General features: G+C 50.9%; 2 protein-coding genes across 2 annotated transcripts; one reads left to right on the top strand and one right to left on the bottom strand.

Annotated features, from left to right (window-relative positions):
• Window positions 1-560: 560 nt before the first annotated feature.
• ART1 (ADP-ribosyltransferase 1) lies at window positions 561-4567 on the top strand. Its single transcript, XM_061139678.1, has 4 exons — window positions 561-678; window positions 1144-1921; window positions 2957-2998; window positions 4470-4567. The coding sequence occupies exons 1-4, from the start codon at window positions 616-618 to the stop codon at window positions 4565-4567; spliced, it is 981 nt and encodes a 326-aa protein (XP_060995661.1). The 5' UTR covers window positions 561-615.
• Window positions 4568-5589: 1022 nt separating this feature from the next.
• Window positions 5590-10597, bottom strand: CHRNA10 (cholinergic receptor nicotinic alpha 10 subunit). Its single transcript, XM_061147513.1, has 5 exons — window positions 10516-10597; window positions 9408-9553; window positions 8695-8849; window positions 7521-8053; window positions 5590-6365 (listed from the first exon to the last, which is right to left on the bottom strand). Exons 1-5 carry the CDS (start codon window positions 10595-10597, stop codon window positions 5908-5910), a joined length of 1374 nt encoding a protein of 457 aa, XP_061003496.1. The 3' UTR covers window positions 5590-5907.
• Between the last annotated feature and the right edge of the window lie 5663 nt (window positions 10598-16260).

Genomic DNA, 16260 nt, shown 5'->3' with positions numbered 1-16260 from the left:
CACACTAGAAAAAGTATCTTTCACTCTTTACATCCTGAGAGTTCCTACCTCCAGTACCTTTCCTGTTCCCATTCCTGCTGCCCCTAACATCTTTCCCTCTCCAGACTCAGTCTTTTCTCTCCCACCTCCATTGACTGAAGCCTTATTCTCCTCTTTATCCTGTAAGACCTTAGTCACATGTTGCCTCCTCCAGGAAGTTTCCTATGTTCCTTCCAGCAAGAAGGGTCCTCTCTCTCTTCTGAGCCTCCATTTTTATGCTGTGACCCTGTGCCAAGCAGTGTAAGTGACCCAGACCAGGTATCAATTCATGGTTTTTTTGTTTGTTTGTCTATGTATTTAGGCTACGCTGGTCTTACTCATGGCACACAGGGTCCTCCACCTTCACTGTGGCATGTGGGATCTTTTTAGTTGCAGCACATGTACTCTCAGTTGCAGAGGTGGGATCTAGTTCTTTGACCAGGGATCAAACCAGGGCCCCCTACATTGGGAGAGTGGAGTCTTAGCCACTGGATCACCAGGAAGTCCCAATTAGTGTTTATGGAACTGTGCAGATTCTCTTTTTCCAGGTGAGGAAACTGAGGCCCAGAGAGTGACTTGATCAGGGTCATCTCCAACATGCAGAGCCCTGCCATCATATCTCTGTTGCTTGTGTCCATGGGCCTCATGGAAGAACTCCAGGTACAGTCATCCTCTGCTGTCCCCATGCCCCAGCTGCTGGCTTCTGAACTCTGCCGGATGTTTCCTTTGGGGATGGCTGAGTCTGAGGGGACAGCCCTGGAGCCCAGTCTCGGGGCCTCCACTGCTGGTAGTTCCCCATCCCCTTCCCCTCCAGGGCTTCCCTTGTGGCTCAGCTGGTAAACAATCTGCCTACAATGCGGGAGACCTGGGTTTGAAAGATCACCTGGAGAAGGGAAAGGCTACCTGCTCCAATACTCTGGCCTGAAGAAGTCCATGGACTGTATACTCCATGGGGTCGCAAAGAGCTGGACACGACTGAGCGACTTTCACTTCACTTCCCCTTCAAGTGTGTTTGGGGCCCTTTGTCTCTCTCAGCTCAGTGGAGGGGGGGAGGGGAGCTGGATAACAGGGCTCCTGTTCTCCTGGGGCCTAACCTCTCAATCCTTGCTGCTCCCCCTCTCACAGGCCCAGAGCCACCCCGTCATACGACGAGACCTCCTCTCTCGAGAAATGCCCCTAGACATGGCCCTGGCCTCCTTTGATGACCAGTATGCTGGCTGTGCCGCAGCCATGGCGGCTGCTCTCCCGGATCTCAACCGCACAGAGTTTCAGGCCAACAAAGTGTACGCTGATGGCTGGGTGCAGGCAAGCAGCCAGTGGCGGGAGCGCCAGGCCTGGGGGCCCGAGTGGGGCGTCAGCCCTACCCGTCTGCTCCCCCCCCTGGGCTTCCGAGAAGAGCATGGGGTGGCCCTCCTGGCTTACACGGCCAACAGCCCCTTGCACAAAGAATTCAACGCAGCCGTGCGTGAGGCGGGTCGCTCCCGGGCCCACTACCTCCAGCACTTTTCCTTTAAGACACTTCACTTCCTGCTGACCGAAGCCCTGCAGCTGCTGAGCAGCAGCCAGCGTCCACCCCAGTGCCACCAGGTGTTCCGAGGGGTGCAGGGCCTGCGCTTCCGGCCAGCGGGGCCTGGGGCCACTGTCAGGCTGGGGGGCTTTGCCTCTGCGTCCCTGCAGAATGCTGCGGCCCAGCACTTTGGGGAAGACACTTTCTTTGGCATCTGGACCTGCCTTGGGGCCCCCATCAAGGGCTACTCCTTCTTTCCTGGGGAGGAGGAGGTGCTGATCCCTCCCTTCGAGACCTTCCAGGTGATCAACGCCAGCAGGCCGGCCCAGGGCCCCTCTCGTATCTACCTCCGGGCCGTGGGCAAGCGCAGCACATATAACTGCGAGTACATCAAAGGTGAGAGGGCACGGGTCAGCCAGCAGCTGTGCACAAGGCGGGCTTCCCCATCCCATTTTCAGGGCACACATACACAGATATTAAAATCAGTGAGGAGGACCTCACCCTTCCCCAGCCCCTCCACCCCTTCCATCCAAGGGGAGACATAACCTTCCTTACCCTGGTGGTGTCTAAGCCAGAGCTGGCCACTTGCCTGCTGGGAGACTGAGGAAGGTTTTCTGACCAGCACAGGTGTTTTTGGCCATTTGAAAGCCAAACAGACTTGATCAGGCTTCTCTCCCATATGGAATCTGTTGCCAGAAATGAGTGTGGGGCCCCCATCCCTGTTTTCCGAGAGGAGTGTGTTTTTTTGACTGATCAGAAACCCTGGGCTGTGCATGTACTGGGTCAAGGTGATGGTGAGATGGTGAGACAGCATTTGGGTGCCATCCCCCTAAGTTCTAGCTCGGGCTCTGGCAGGTCTCGGGTGCTTTCCTCTCCATCATCCCAGGACCAGGCAGAGGAGTAATCATGAGGATGAGTCTGAGTCCTTAGTCTCTGAAGGCGCTGTGGGCTGCTGGTCTTGGCTGAAGGATGCCCAGGGGACTGTGAGGCTGTTTCCTAGTAAGAGGCAGGCTGTTGGCTGGATCCACGGACCACATCTCAAGTGGGAGTAGGTCCAGTGTGGCTTCAGATCCCACCGTGAACAGGATCACAAGCACGCATGAGTTGATGGAAGGTGACAAAGACAGGCAAAGAACATAAACGAGCCCATCCTTGGCTGGGAGAAGGAGCAGTGGGTGCAGCATGGAGGCAAAGTTACAGGCCAAGGGAGAAGGAGAGCCCAGACCACCCTGGCTTTGAGGACTGGGGCCTTCCTGGCCCCGCTGCTCGTGGGTCTAGGCAAACCCAAGTGAGGGTGGTCCCACTGTAAGGAAGCAGAATCAGGGGAAAAGGCACCAGCTTCTCTGAGAGCAAGTCAGGGAGGGGCTCTGGGGTCCCTTTCTGTCCTAAGAGCTATTGAGCCTTTGATTCTCTGCTGTTTCTTTCCTGTAGACAAACAGTGCAAGTCTGAGCGCTGCCGTCTGGATAGCTCAGGTAAGGGCTGCAGGCGTTGGCGGGGCTCTGTTTGGAGATGAGCTGACTGCACTGGGTCTGGGCCCCACTCCTGGGTGAACATCCCCCTTAAATGAAAAACAACCTTCTTTTGATTAAAAAAAAAAAAAGTAGAGTTTCTTAAGCAGACACCTGTAGGGGTTGCTAACATTTCCCACAGGGTGTATATGTGGGATACGTGGAGTGTATACGTGGCGAGCTAACAGATCTGCTCCCCTCCACCCGGGCCTGGGGCTGGCCCCTCCTTCACAGGAGGTGACTGATCAGACCCCAGAGAGCTCCAGGCTGCACTGAGGTGACAGTGGGAAGGGCCACTCCACAAAGTCCTCCCCAGGCCTTCTCCTCCTTCCGCTGAGGAGCCCTCTGTCTGTAACTGTGCTCAGAACTCCCTCAGACTGCCTCCCAAGGTCAAGGTCAGGTCATGGGTGCTGGAGACCTGGGCTCTAACCCAGGCTCTGCCCCAACTCTGAGACCAATCTTTCCTCTCTGAACCTCAGTTTCCCTATCTGTATCATAAGCACATTGGACTAGATAGTCCCCAGGTTCTCTGTGGCCATGATTCTTCTCTTCTCTTGAACACTTGCTAGCCCAGGGCTTGCCTGACGCATCACCTCTCCAGCTGGGAACAAGCCATTCCCAGGGAAGAAATCACAGCTGCTCCTCACCCTGGGGTCCTGCCTCCTCCCTCAGGGCTCTGAGAGCAGTGGGCAGGAAGGAGCCTCAGCCTCCTCTTGGCTCTCACCCTTCTCCACCACATAATACCACTCAGGGTTCCGGGCACATGAGTCCTCACCGTGATCCGATGGTGCAGATAATCTCATCAAACCTGTTCCACGGATGAGAGAGAGAGGCACAGAGAGGTGAAGCAACTGGCCACACACACAGACCTAGCAAGGGATGGGGCCCAGATAACCTGGCCCTGGAGCCCAAATCTGAACCACCACACCAGGCTGGCCCGCACCTCATGTTGTCCTTACTGCACAGTCATCAACTGGAAGGAGGTGGGACAGGAAATACTGGCCTCATTATATAACAAAGTGAGGCCCAGAGACAGAAGTGACTTGCTCCAGATGACAGAGTCATCTGTGGCAGAATCGAGACCAGCCAAGTCTCCAGCTTCCAACCTGGCTTGAGTTCTGATAATGTCATTTCAGGCACTGGGAAAGTTTAGGATTCCCACTCCCCACCCCTCACCCCCCTCCACCAGTGCCTCTCCCACCAGAGTCTGGGCAGAGGAGCAAAGATCAGCATCACCATATCCCACTCAGATCTCTACTCCACTTTATCCCACCCTGCAGTGCCTCAGTTGTGTCAACAGGAGGCTGGGGCATAGACTTAATGACCTCTGGAAAGGGAACTGGGACTCTCCTTGTCTCTTCATCTCTGTCTACCTTTCTCCCTAAATTCTTCCTCACTTTGTCCCTGAATCTCTCTGCTTCTGTTTTCCCTGCAGCCATGGGTCAGAGGCCCATTCCTGCAGTCTGGTCCCTTCTACTGCTGCTCTGGTTCCTCGTTGGGGAGGTCTTTCCAGAGAGTCCGGGCCTCCTCTAATCCATCAGCCACTGAACAGCCCTGCCTGTCGCCTCTGCCCAACATGAGGATGTCAGGCACATGCGTGCTCTGAGTGTGGCCAAGATCTCGGGGAACTCCATCTACAGGAAACTCTGGGACCTTCTCTGGCGACTGCCAGGCCTGCTAGCAGGAAGAAGAAAATGTGGGGACTGAGCCTCTCCCAGGGTTCTAGGAGTCAGAGGCTGAAGAGAGGTGGGGGGACTGCAGGACAGGTAATCACTCACCTGGAGATAGATTATAGTAGTTCGGAGGTGGGTGACTGGGGAGAAAAGTACTTGGCCGTGTATTCACTGATGTTACTCAAATGCCTCCCATGTGCAGCTGGATAGCTGCTCTTTGCTCTTCCAGGAAGCCTTCTCTGACCTCTCCTCCTTGCTAGGTTAGGGGCCCTGCCTCTGGTCTGCCATCTCCAACTATGAGCTTCTGAGCATGAGGACCATGCCCGAGGTACGCAGGTGGTACCAGAAAACACATGGAAGTCAGAAAGGAACAAACATCTTGTGACTGGCTGGTCCCTGTCCTGCCCTTATTTGGGCACCTTCAAGCTCTCCGGATGTCACTGTGTGACGCCCACACAGGGAGAAAGTGGATGGACTGGACCTAAATCCAGAGAGGAGAGAGCAGGAAAACAGCAGAGAGAGCTTTAGGGATCTCAATGAAATGGCAATCATTTTCTTGTCAGCAAAGATGTAATTTCCACTCTGATTCATGGGTCCTCTAGAGGTCCCTAAGAGGCTGGATTCCTAACTTCTACCACCAAGAGCCTAAGGGTAAGACAGGACATGGAGGAGGTGCAAGGCACACATTACTTTATTATGATTGGAGATTTGGGCCAAGTCCTTATGTGGCCTCCTGCTGTGGGAAGCGGACCAGGAACCCTGAATCCCCAGTCACCTTCTCTGAGACCCTAGACAGGGTCAGGTTAGACCAAGTCTCTGTAACAGTAGCCACAGGGGAAGGAAGAGAAGACAGGAAATGGGGCAGTGCTGTCATGCCTGCACGCTCCCCACTGAAAGTGCCTACACTCAGCACCGAAGTTCAGTTCTGTCCCTCCCAAATTGCACTTCGATCTTGACCCTTTTTAGAGTTCCTCCTCTGCAGAAATCAGGGGAACAGCAAGCTCTGATTTTCTTTAGAGGTTAGAGTATGCAGGAGACGATGAATACTCCTGGTCCGTGAAGTCAGTAGTGCTGAAGAGAGGATGTCCCAGGTTCTGAGGCCCAGTGGAGAGATACCAGGTGGCCTGAGGGCTGACCACCACCTGGCCTGGCTGATCCATCCCCATCTGGAGGTGCTGTGGCTGCAGAGACCCCTGGGACTCAGAGGGCCTGCATCAGCACCAGAAGGCTCATGACCAGAGCCATGGAGAAGAAGATGCCCAGGAAGAAACGGTCCATGACACGGGCCAGGCGCTTCCAGTCCTCATGGCGGCGCTGGGCGGCCCGGTGGCTGTGGAAGGCGTTGGCGATGGTGGCCACGTGATGCAGCAGGGCTTCCTGACGGCACAGACACCGAGGCTCCTGGCAGGGGCCTGCTGGGGGGCCAGTGCCTCTGTCAGGAGGCTGAGGGCTGGGGGATGACTCAGGTGGTCTAGACTGCCCACAGCGCTCCCCTCGTTCCCGCACACACAGGCCCCGTGCCAGGCGTCCTAGCAGGAGGGCCCGAGCCCAGGCTGGCACGGGGCGGGCACTAGGACCACAGTAATGCAGGTTCATGATAAGGATGGTAAGCGCCGTGGAGAAGGTGACCATGGTCATGGTGGCCATGTAGTACTTTCCTGCGAAAGACAGAAACAGAACTGAGGCCCAAAAGCTGCCTGAACACAAGGAGAGACGAGCTCATCCCCCATCAGGCTCTCAGGACCCTCGAAGCAAAATGGAAGGAAGTGGGAAGGAGGTAAGGGCCAAGAGCTCTCCTCCCACATCCCCACATCTGGTTCTCAGAAGCTTCCTGCTCCCTGGTTGATGCCTTCACTGCTAAAGCCTGGACTCACCCACAGTGCCTTGAAAGTCACACTCTTAAATAGAACCACCATGACCTGGGCAAGTTACAACAGAACCTTCCTGGGGGATTCCCAGGTGGGGCTAGTGGTAAAGAACCCCCTGCCAATGCTGGAGACATAAGAGACTCCACTTCGATCTTGGGTCGGGAAGATTTCCAGGAGGACGGCATGGCAACCCACCCCAGTATTCTTGCCTGGAGAATCCCATGGAGAGAGGAGTCTGGCAGGCTACAGTCACACAGAGTCAGACACGACTGAGGCGACTTAGCACACATGCACACAGGTCTGTGGTGCTGCTCCCCTGAGTTAATAAATGTCAAGTGTTCAAGAGAATGCCTGGCATGCAGTGAGTACATAAGACGTTTCGCCTATTATTCTAATACTGGGGAATGTCGATCATCCTCCAACAAGTCCTTGAGTAAAGACCAACTCCTGGACTTTCCAGGTGGCACAAGTGGATAAGAATCCACCCACCAATGCAGAGGACATGGGTTCCATCCCTGGTCCAAGAAGATTCCACATGCTGCCGAGCAACTAAGCCCCTGCGCCACAACTACTGAAATCTGCGTGCTCTAGGACCCGCAACAAAGAGTGGCCCCCACTCTCCGCAATTTGAGAAAGCCCTCATGCACCAGTGAAGACCCAGCACAGCCATAAATAAATAAAATTAAAAATCCAAAAAAGACCAACTCCCTCCTCCGCCCCTACAAGTGAAGGGAGGGCTATGTTCCCGGGAAGGGGCCTCTCTCTTCCCCCTCCATCTCAGAACGAGGCCGGGCCCCAAAATGCTCTGCAGGACCTCTCAGTTGACCCAGGCAGGTCGGGCTACAGCCCCGACACCTGCGGAGACCCGCGTGCGCCAGCCCCCGGGGTTGGGGGCAACCTCCCTGCCAGCCCCTCCCTGGCCACCCTGAGGCCCTCGGAGCTCACCGATGAGGGGCACGCTCTCGGCCGGCGGCATGCTCTCGGCCAGGATCAGCTGGAAGACGGTGAGCGCCAGCAGCACAGTGACGCCCAGCGACACCTTCTCGCCCGAGTCCGCAGGCAGGTGGAAGGCGAGCGGCGCCAGCAGCGAGATGAGCACGCAGGGCAGCAGCAGGTTGCACACGTAGGCGGCGGCGCGGCGGCGCAGCAGCAGAGTGAAGGTCACGTCCGGGTAGGGCTCGGAGCAGCAGCCGTAGGTGAGCACGCGCCGCCGAGCCGGCATGCCCAGCACGCGCCACTCCACGTTCTCCACGAAGTCGGCCAGGCTGGCGGCGGCGCCGCGCGGCCGAACATCCAGTTGGTGCCCGCCGTGTGTCCACGAGCCGAAGGTCAGGCCGCAGCGCTGCGCGTCGAACGGGAAGGCCGACACGTCCACGCGGCAGGAACTGCGCGTGATGGCCGGAGAGTCCCAGCGCACGGCGCCGTCGTGCCGCAGGACCACGTTGGTGCTGGCAGAGGCCGGGGCCTGCGCATCCGCCCTGCGGGCAGGGGTTGGGGGTGGGGGCTCCCTGAGGCGCCGCGGCGTTGGATGTCGGGGCTAACCCTTGGAGGGGGTGCGACTCCAACCCTCTGGGGGACTCACAGAGGGCCCTCTGTGTCTTTGGAGGCCTAATGGGGCCAGGGCCTACAGGGCCAAGAACAAGACAAGTCTAGCCCTAAAGGGGAGGCGGAGTGCACGGTAGCCTTTCTTGGGGGCCATCTGCAAAGCGCCTGGAGGGGCCCTGGGGAAAATGTAGGGACTCAGGCCCAGAAGGGTGAAATGTGACATAAAGAGGCACGTGTGCCCCAGAACCCTGGCTGCGAGGGATATAGAACTAGTCCTGGACCACACAGAGGGTTCCTGGGAGACATTCAGCCTGGGTTGGCTTGGGGGTGCTATCAAGGGGCTGTGAGGTCCCTCCAGTAGGTCCTCGCCATGAACTGTGGTGTCAGGAAGCCTTACTGCACCACACAGCCACCATTGCTGACACCTTCCTGGCAGTTTAGAAGGCTCCCAGGGCAAAGCTTACTGGGCACCCTAGAGTCAGGTTTGGTGTGGGGGATGGGGAAATAAATGCATCCCCAGAGCCAAGGGCATCTCTCCAGAGGGATGGAGGGGAAGGGCCTGGGCAGGCAGTACTTGTTATAGAGTACGATGTCCGGCCGCCACACGAGACTGCTGGGGATGCGGATGGCATCCAGACCACCATAGGTGTCGGGGTCCCATCGTAGGTAGGCATCTGTCCACTCCTGTCGGATCCACAGGTACAGAGTCAGCACCTGATTCCGCTCATCCTAGTTAGGGGCAGAGAGTGGGTATAGATGTGGACACACGTCTGTGCACATCCTACCCTGTGTGTGCGCACTCAACTGCAGAACTCTGGTCAGCACCCCCAGACCTGACTTGCCCACACAGTCCAGTCCCCACACAGTCTTGCTGTGTGACCTTGGCAGGACCTTCTCCTCTGGGCCTGAGTTTCCTTGGCAGTTACATGGGTGGTAATCTCTGCTAGTCAGGAACTTGAGTGTGCAAGTATTGGGCACATTGTGGCCACCCAATGGTTAATAGCCAACACTTGGTAGCTGTATATTAATGTTTCCAGGAAAGAATTGTTTGGAGAGTAATCCTAGTCTCCCATCCCCCATTCCTTTTTTTTTCTTTTTTTTTTAACCTTGCCACGCAGCATGCAGGATCTTAGTTTTCTGACCAGGGACAGAATCCATGCTCTGCTGCAGTGGAAGCTTGGAGTTTTAACCACTGAACCGCTAGGGAAGTTCCTCGTTCCCCATCCCTTTCCCATTCCGTCCTCCTCCAACCGTTCCAGCACACTCCATGGTTGTACAGCAACGCACCATATCGATGATCTGGGACAGTGTCACCTCCAGGGTGACATTCAGGGCCTGGTCTGTGTCTGCCACAGGTCTCAGGGCACTTGTGTAGTTGGCAAAGAGGTCTCGGAACAGCTTGTGTGCCAGCCTGCCCTCGGCTCCCAAGCACTCTGGAGGACCAGTAAGAAGCGGTGTCCATGGAGGCCCCAGAGCAGGGGCCTTGGCTCACACTCTCTACTCTCCACAAGACTGACGCCCTGTCAGTGCCTTCACTGTCTCACAGCTGCCTGACTGTCCCGGTTCTCTGTCTCTAGTTCTTCCCTGCCTGTCTCCGGGGACAGACGCAGCGAGGCTGTGGTGTGAATAGTTACTGTCTTTTGAAGCAAGGCTGATGGGTTTCTTCTCCACCTGCCCCTTCCTAAGGACCTGGATTCTGCCTGCCCTGCCACAGATGCTGGAGGGGCCCCATTAGACCACAAGAGTCCCAGGCGCCACATCACATGGGGGATGTTAGTTCCCCAACCAGGGATCAAACCTATGGCCCCTGCATTGGAAATGCTGTCTTAACCCCTGGACCGCCAGGGAAGCTCCTGAGAGATCAAGCTTTTAAAGAGCCAAATTCGACTGGATCAGTAGCTGCTTGAAAGAAAGCGAAAGTGTTATTTGCTCAGTTGTGTCCAACTCTTTGCAACCCTGTGAACTGTAGCCCGCCAGGCTCCTCTGTCCATGGGATTCTCCAAGCAAGAATACTGGAGTGGGTTGCCATTCCCTTCTCCAGGGCACCTATCTTCCTGACGCAGGGATGGAACCTGGGTCTCCTGCATTGCAGGCAGATTGTTTACTGTCTGAGCCATGGCTCCCCAGGCCTGCTAGATAAAGCCCCAACTCACCCTTCACGATCTGGTCCCCCTGGCTTTTCCCACCCTATCCCTGAGGGCTCCCCCCTCAACTGCTCCCACCCCAGCTAGGCAAGCCCCATCTTGCCCTCTTCAGCTCCCACTCTTCCAAACTTGCCAAATAGAGCTTTTTCCCAGCACAGGAATGAAGAGAGAGCATGTGGAGAGAGATGTGGGGAGGATGGGAAGAACAGCAATGCCCAGAGAAGCCAGGGCCGGTCTACTGAGCTTCATACCTGGAAGGAGTGGGAGCAGGAGCAGAAGGCCCAGGCTGGAGACAGAGGGGCCGAGGCTGAGGTGGTGGCTGCCGGGGCCCATGGCCTTGCCACAGCCAGAGGAGGGGCAGATCTCTGGGAGTGAGCCTCCTGGCCTGACCTGTGGCAGCGCCAGGCCCTGCTGGCAAGGGTGGTGTGGACAATCCCTGGAAGTCAGAAGGAAGACCGGGGTCTCTGTTGGGTCCCGTTAACCTCCAGGGAGCCCTGCAGCCCTTCCAGCTACCGCACCCTCCTATTTGTACCTGCCCTGGAATTAAGTACTTAGGGCTTGGCATCTACTATTTCTCCTTCTCTGCTGGTCTTTGCCTCTCCTGGCCTCTGCCCTGTTCTCTGCCCCTAACCCGTCTCTCTATTTCCTGTTCTCCGTCCCTCTATAACTCCTTCTTGGTCTCTGCCTCCCTGACCCTGGTCTTCCTTTTTCCACTCTCTTCTTTTCTCCTACCTCTGTTTCAGCCCCCTGGACTTCCTTATGGCCTTCCCCTCACCTGACTCTGGGTGAGCCTGGTGTATTCTCAGCGGTTCGGGGGGCCAGGACTCTGTCCCTCCGAGGCACAGGACAGCAGGCCCAGCCCCCTTTTCCTTTTATTAGCTTAATTACAGAGTTAGGACACCTGTGTCCATAGGAACAGAGCAACTGAAACTGACACCTCAGGTCACTGGGTCCTGAATTATTCAAATTCTGTAAGGTAGCACTCAGGCTTAGCTCAGGCCCAGCTTAGGGGGGTTGGAGATTTCAGGGTCAGAATCTGCAGGAGACTGGGGCTTAGAGGTGTGAGGGGACAGGGCCTGTGGATGGCAACTGTCCCTACAGCTCTGTCATCTTCACTGAGTTCTTTTTTAAAAAAATATTTACTTATTTATCTGACTGTACCCAAGTCTTAGTCGAGGCATGCGAGATCTTTCTCAGTTGGCATGTCAAATCTAATTTCCTGACCAGGGATCAAATTCCATGGACAGAGGAGACTGGTGGGCTACAGACCATGAGGTCACAAAGTCAGGCACCACTGAGTGACTTTAAAAATAACACCAAAGTATGTGTAATATGATTTAAGAAATAAATGAGGATTGAAAAATGAAAGAGCAAGTGGCCTGTCAAGAATGAACAGTATTTAAGAATGAGCAGGTAGATTTCTCTCCCCATTCTTTCTAGTTTCTCTGAGACTCCAATTAAATATATATTTAATTAATTTAATTTTTATTAATTTATTAAAATTAATATATTAGACACAGATGAAGAGGCAATTAATGAATTCAGAGACAGATGAAGAAATTACCAAAATACAACAAAGGGAGACAAAAAGAAAATGAGTTTAGGAAACAGGAAAGAATGTGAAAGAATGTGTTAAATATATATTTAATTGGAGTCTCAGAAAGAGAAACTAGAAAGCATGGGGAGACCCAGCACTAAAGAAATGAGAGATGAGAGGAGAAAGAGAAGAATCAAAATCAGGAAACAAACAGAAAACAAATAATAAAGTGTTAAACTTAAAGTCGGCTTCCCTGATAGCTCAGTTGGTTAAGAATCCGCCTGCAATGCAGGAGACCCCAGTTCGATTCCTGGGTTGGAAAGATCCACTGGAGAAGGGATAGGCTACCCACTCCAGTATCCCTGGGCTTCCCTTGTGGCTCCACTGGTAAAGAATCTGCCTGCAAAGCAGGAGACCTGGGTTTGATCCCTGAGTTGGGAAGATCCCTTGGAGAAGGGAAAGGCTGGCTACCCACTCCAGTATTCTGGCCTAGAGAATTTCATGGGGTCACAAAGAGTCAGACACGACTGAGCGACTTTCATTTCACAACCTTAAAGTCAACTTACCAATATTTACATTAAAGTAAATGGCCTAAATACACTAATTAAAAGGCAGGGGTTGTAACATTATTAAGAGAATGAAAAGACAAGCTAGAGATTGGAAGAAAATATTTACAAATCACATAGTCAACAAAGGACTTGTATCCAGAACCTATAAAAAATTCTCAAAACTGAACAGTAATAAACCATATCAAATTTTTAAATGAGCAAAAAATTTAAAAACAACACAAGAACACACACAAAAGAAAAAAAAACTGAGCAAAGGAATTTGGGCATTTAAACAAACAAAAGATAAGAACTGCCAATAAACACATGAAAAGTGGTGAACATAATTATATATTTGAGACATTCAAATTAAAATATCAGTGAGATACTCTATATTTATTAGAATAGCTAAAATAAAAATATTAACCATGCCAATTGCTGGAGAGGTTGTGAAGCTACTGCAACTTTCATATATGGGTTCTGAGAATGCAGAAATGGCACAGCCGTGGAAAATGGTCTGGCAGTTTTTTGGAATATTATGCATATGCTTAGCCATATGGCCCAGGAACCCAATGCCTAGAGAAGTAACAACTTTTATGGTCACAAAGTTCATGCATAAATGTTTATAGCAGCTCTATTCATAATTGCCAAACCTATAAACAAACAAAATGTTCTTCAGTGAGTGAGTGAATAAAAAAACTGGTAAAGCCAAACAATAGAACATTTAGTATTCATTGCTAAGAAGAAATGAGCTATTAAGCTATGAAAAGACATGGAGGAACCTTAAATGCATGTTAATAAGTGAAAGAAGCCAGTTTGAAAGAGCTCCATCCTATATGATTCCAACTATATGACATTCTGAAAAAGGCAAAATTATGAAGATAGTGGGAAGTTCAGTAGTTGGCAGGAGTTTCAGGAGACTATGGGAGGAGACTCAGAATTTTTAGAGCAGTGAAAAGATTCTCTGTACGCTATATATGGTGAAGACTCTCTATACCATAATGATGGATACATGTCTTTATACATTTGTCTAAACCCATAGACTGACAACACTAAGCTTCATCACACGTAAACTATGCACTTTGATATGCACTCAACGTAGGTTCATCAAATCTAACACAATGCTACTGGGGGAAACTATGCATGTGCTGGGGCAAGGGGTTTTGGGGGAATATCTGTGCTTTCCACTCAGTTTTGCTGTGAATTCAAAACTGCTCTAAAAAAATAAAATCTTAATAAAAATTTTCTTTTTAAAAAGGGATGAAGTACTAATATATGCTATCAGATGGGGATCCCCTGGTGGCTCAGTGGTAAAGAATCCACCTGCCAGTGAAGGAGACTCAGGTTTGATCCTTGGGTTGGGAAGATCCCCTGGAGAAGGAAATGGCAACCCACTACAATTTTCTTTCTTGCCTGGGAAATACCATGGACAGAAGAGCCTGGTGGGTTACAGTCCATGGGGTCACAAAAGAGTTGGACATGACCTAGAGACTAAACAACAACAACGTAATACAGATGAACCCTGCAAATATTATACGAAGTGAAAGAAACTGATACCAAAAAAAAAATCACATATTGTTTGAGTCCATTTACATTACATTGTATAAAAACAAAACTATAGTGAAGGAGAACAGGTTGCCAGGAATAAGAGCTAGGAAGAGGGTCACTGTAAGGAGATAGGAAAAGGAAGACTTTGGGGTAATGAAACCTTTTGTATCCTGACTGTGGGGTGGTTATACAAATCTGTATGTGTTAAAATTAACAATTGCACACCAAGTGAATTTCCTCATATAATCATTTAAAAAATAGTTTGTACATAATTAATAAAATCCAGGATTATTGTACTTGCCAAAGGGGGAGACAATGAGAGTTCCCTGGGGGTCCAGTGTTTAGGATTCCATGTTTCCAGTGCAAGGGGCACGGGTTTGATCCCTGGTGGGGCCAAAACAAACAAAACAAAAACAAAGGTGGACAGCAGGACACAAGAGTGAGTGGTAGATGGTGTAGGGATGGGTGTGGGGTAAAAGATGCATTGTTCTTTCTGTACCATTTTCATCAGCAGTTATTCAAACTTTTGGGGGCACAAGGTTGTCTTACACTCAAATTACACTTAAAAATAACATTTTGAAAAAAAAAATAACATTTTGCAGCAGAATACCTCTAGAGCAAAATAAAGGCTAAATTCAAGAGTGCTTCAAAACACATGGAAATAGCACATGTATAAATTGAATCAGTTATAGGAAAATTGGTATGTTTACCTGAAAAAAAAAGTTGAAATATTTCTTATATATAGTGTTTTGGGGTGAAAATGCCAATTTGAAAAAATAATTCTAAAAATTGGTAACTTTTTAAAAGCCATTATGAAAAAAAAGAAAAACACCTGAACAATAAATGATTTAAGCCTCTATTTTGAAAATACTGGGCTTCCCTGATAGCTCAATTGGTAAAGACTCCACCTGCAATGCAGGAAACCCTGGTTCGATTCCTGGGTTGGCAAGATCCACTGGAGAAGGGATAGGCTACCCACTCCAGTATTCTTGGGCTTCCCTTGTGGCTCAGCTGGTAAAGAATATGCCTGTAGTGTGGGAGATCTGGGTTCAACCCCTGGGTTGGGAAGACACCCTTGAGAAGGGAAAGGCAACCCACTCCAGTATTCTGGCCTGGAGAATTCCATGGCCAGAATATACAGTCCATGGGTTTGCAGAGTCAGACAAGACTGAGCGACTTTCACTTTCACTTTTGAAAATACTGAATCATATATAAAAAAATAAAGACTGTGTCATAATGAAACAGTGAATTTTGGTCATGATTATTAGGTGGAAGCTTGATGGAAACTTTATAAAGGATAAATGAGGCTAACAACTGAGTCAACAATCTTAACATCACTAAAAGTGGGACAGCAAGATAGTGTCTTCCCAAGTGATGAAAAACAGCACCACTAATGAGAAGGACCATGAGTCTAATCAAGTCTCTAGATCTAACCAGTGGTATGTACCAAGTAAGGGAGGCAGAGGCACATTCAGTCAAATCTAGAAGCCCCAGCCCTCTATGCTAAACAACGAACATCTCAGGTACTGCATCAAATAAAGGGCATTTTATTTTATTTTTTTTTTTCATTTATTAGTTGGAGGCTAATTACTTTACAATATTGTAGTGGGTTTTGTCATACATTGACATGAATCAGCCATGGATTTACATGTATTCCCCATCCCACTCCCCGCTCCCACCTCCCTCTCTACCCAATCCCTCTGGGTCTTCCCAGTGCACCAGGCCTGAGCACTTGTCTCATGCATCCAACCTGGGCTGGTGATCTGTTTCACTATAGATAATATACATGTTTCGCTGCTGTTCTCTTGAAACATCCCACCCTCGCCTTCTCCCACAGAATCCAAAAGTCTGTTCTGTACATCTGTGTCTCTTTTTCTGTTTTGCATATAGGGTTATCATTACCATCTTTCTAAATTCCATATATATGTGTTAGTATGCTGTAATGTTCTTTATCTTTCTGGCTTACTTCACTCTGTATAATAGGCTCCAGTTTCATCCATCTCATTAGAACTGATTCAAATGAATTCTTTTTAACGGCTGAGTAATATTCCACAGTGTATATGTACCACAGCTTCCTTATCCATTCATCTGCTGATGGGCATCTAGGTTGCTTCCATGTCCTGGCTATTATAAACAGTGCTGCGATGAACATTGGGGTGCACGTGTCTCTTTCACATCTGGTTTCCTCAGTGTGTATGCCCAGAAGTGGGATTGCTGGGTCATATGGCAGTTCTATTTCCAGTTTTTTAAGAAATCTCCACACTGTTCTCCATAGTGGCTGTACTAGTTTGCATTCCCACCAACAGTGTAAGAGGGTTGCCTTTTCTCCACACTCTCTCCAGCATTTATTGCTTGTACACTTTTGG

The sequence above is a fragment of the Dama dama genome, chromosome 1 (assembly GCF_033118175.1).
Source record: "Dama dama isolate Ldn47 chromosome 1, ASM3311817v1, whole genome shotgun sequence".
Taxonomy (NCBI): Eukaryota; Metazoa; Chordata; class Mammalia; order Artiodactyla; family Cervidae; genus Dama; species Dama dama.
This window is presented reverse-complemented; position numbering and strand designations above follow the sequence as displayed.

Bases quoted from the DNA above. Each gene is read 5' to 3' on its own strand.
- ART1 (XM_061139678.1), top strand. From the start codon at position 616: ATGCAGAGCCCTGCCATCATATCTCTGTTGCTTGTGTCCATGGGCCTC. The intron at 679-1,143 runs GTACAGTCATCC...CCCCTCTCACAG, and splicing joins GCCTCATGGAAGAACTCCAG to GCCCAGAGCCACCCCGTCAT. The intron at 1,922-2,956 runs GTGAGAGGGCAC...TCTTTCCTGTAG, and splicing joins TAACTGCGAGTACATCAAAG to ACAAACAGTGCAAGTCTGAG.
- CHRNA10 (XM_061147513.1), bottom strand. From the start codon at position 10,597: ATGGGCCCCGGCAGCCACCACCTCAGCCTCGGCCCCTCTGTCTCCAGC. The intron at 9,554-10,515 runs GTATGAAGCTCA...CTGGTCCTCCAG, and splicing joins CCTGCTCCCACTCCTTCCAG to AGTGCTTGGGAGCCGAGGGC. The intron at 8,850-9,407 runs GTGCGTTGCTGT...GCCCCTAACTAG, and splicing joins TGTCCCAGATCATCGATATG to GATGAGCGGAATCAGGTGCT.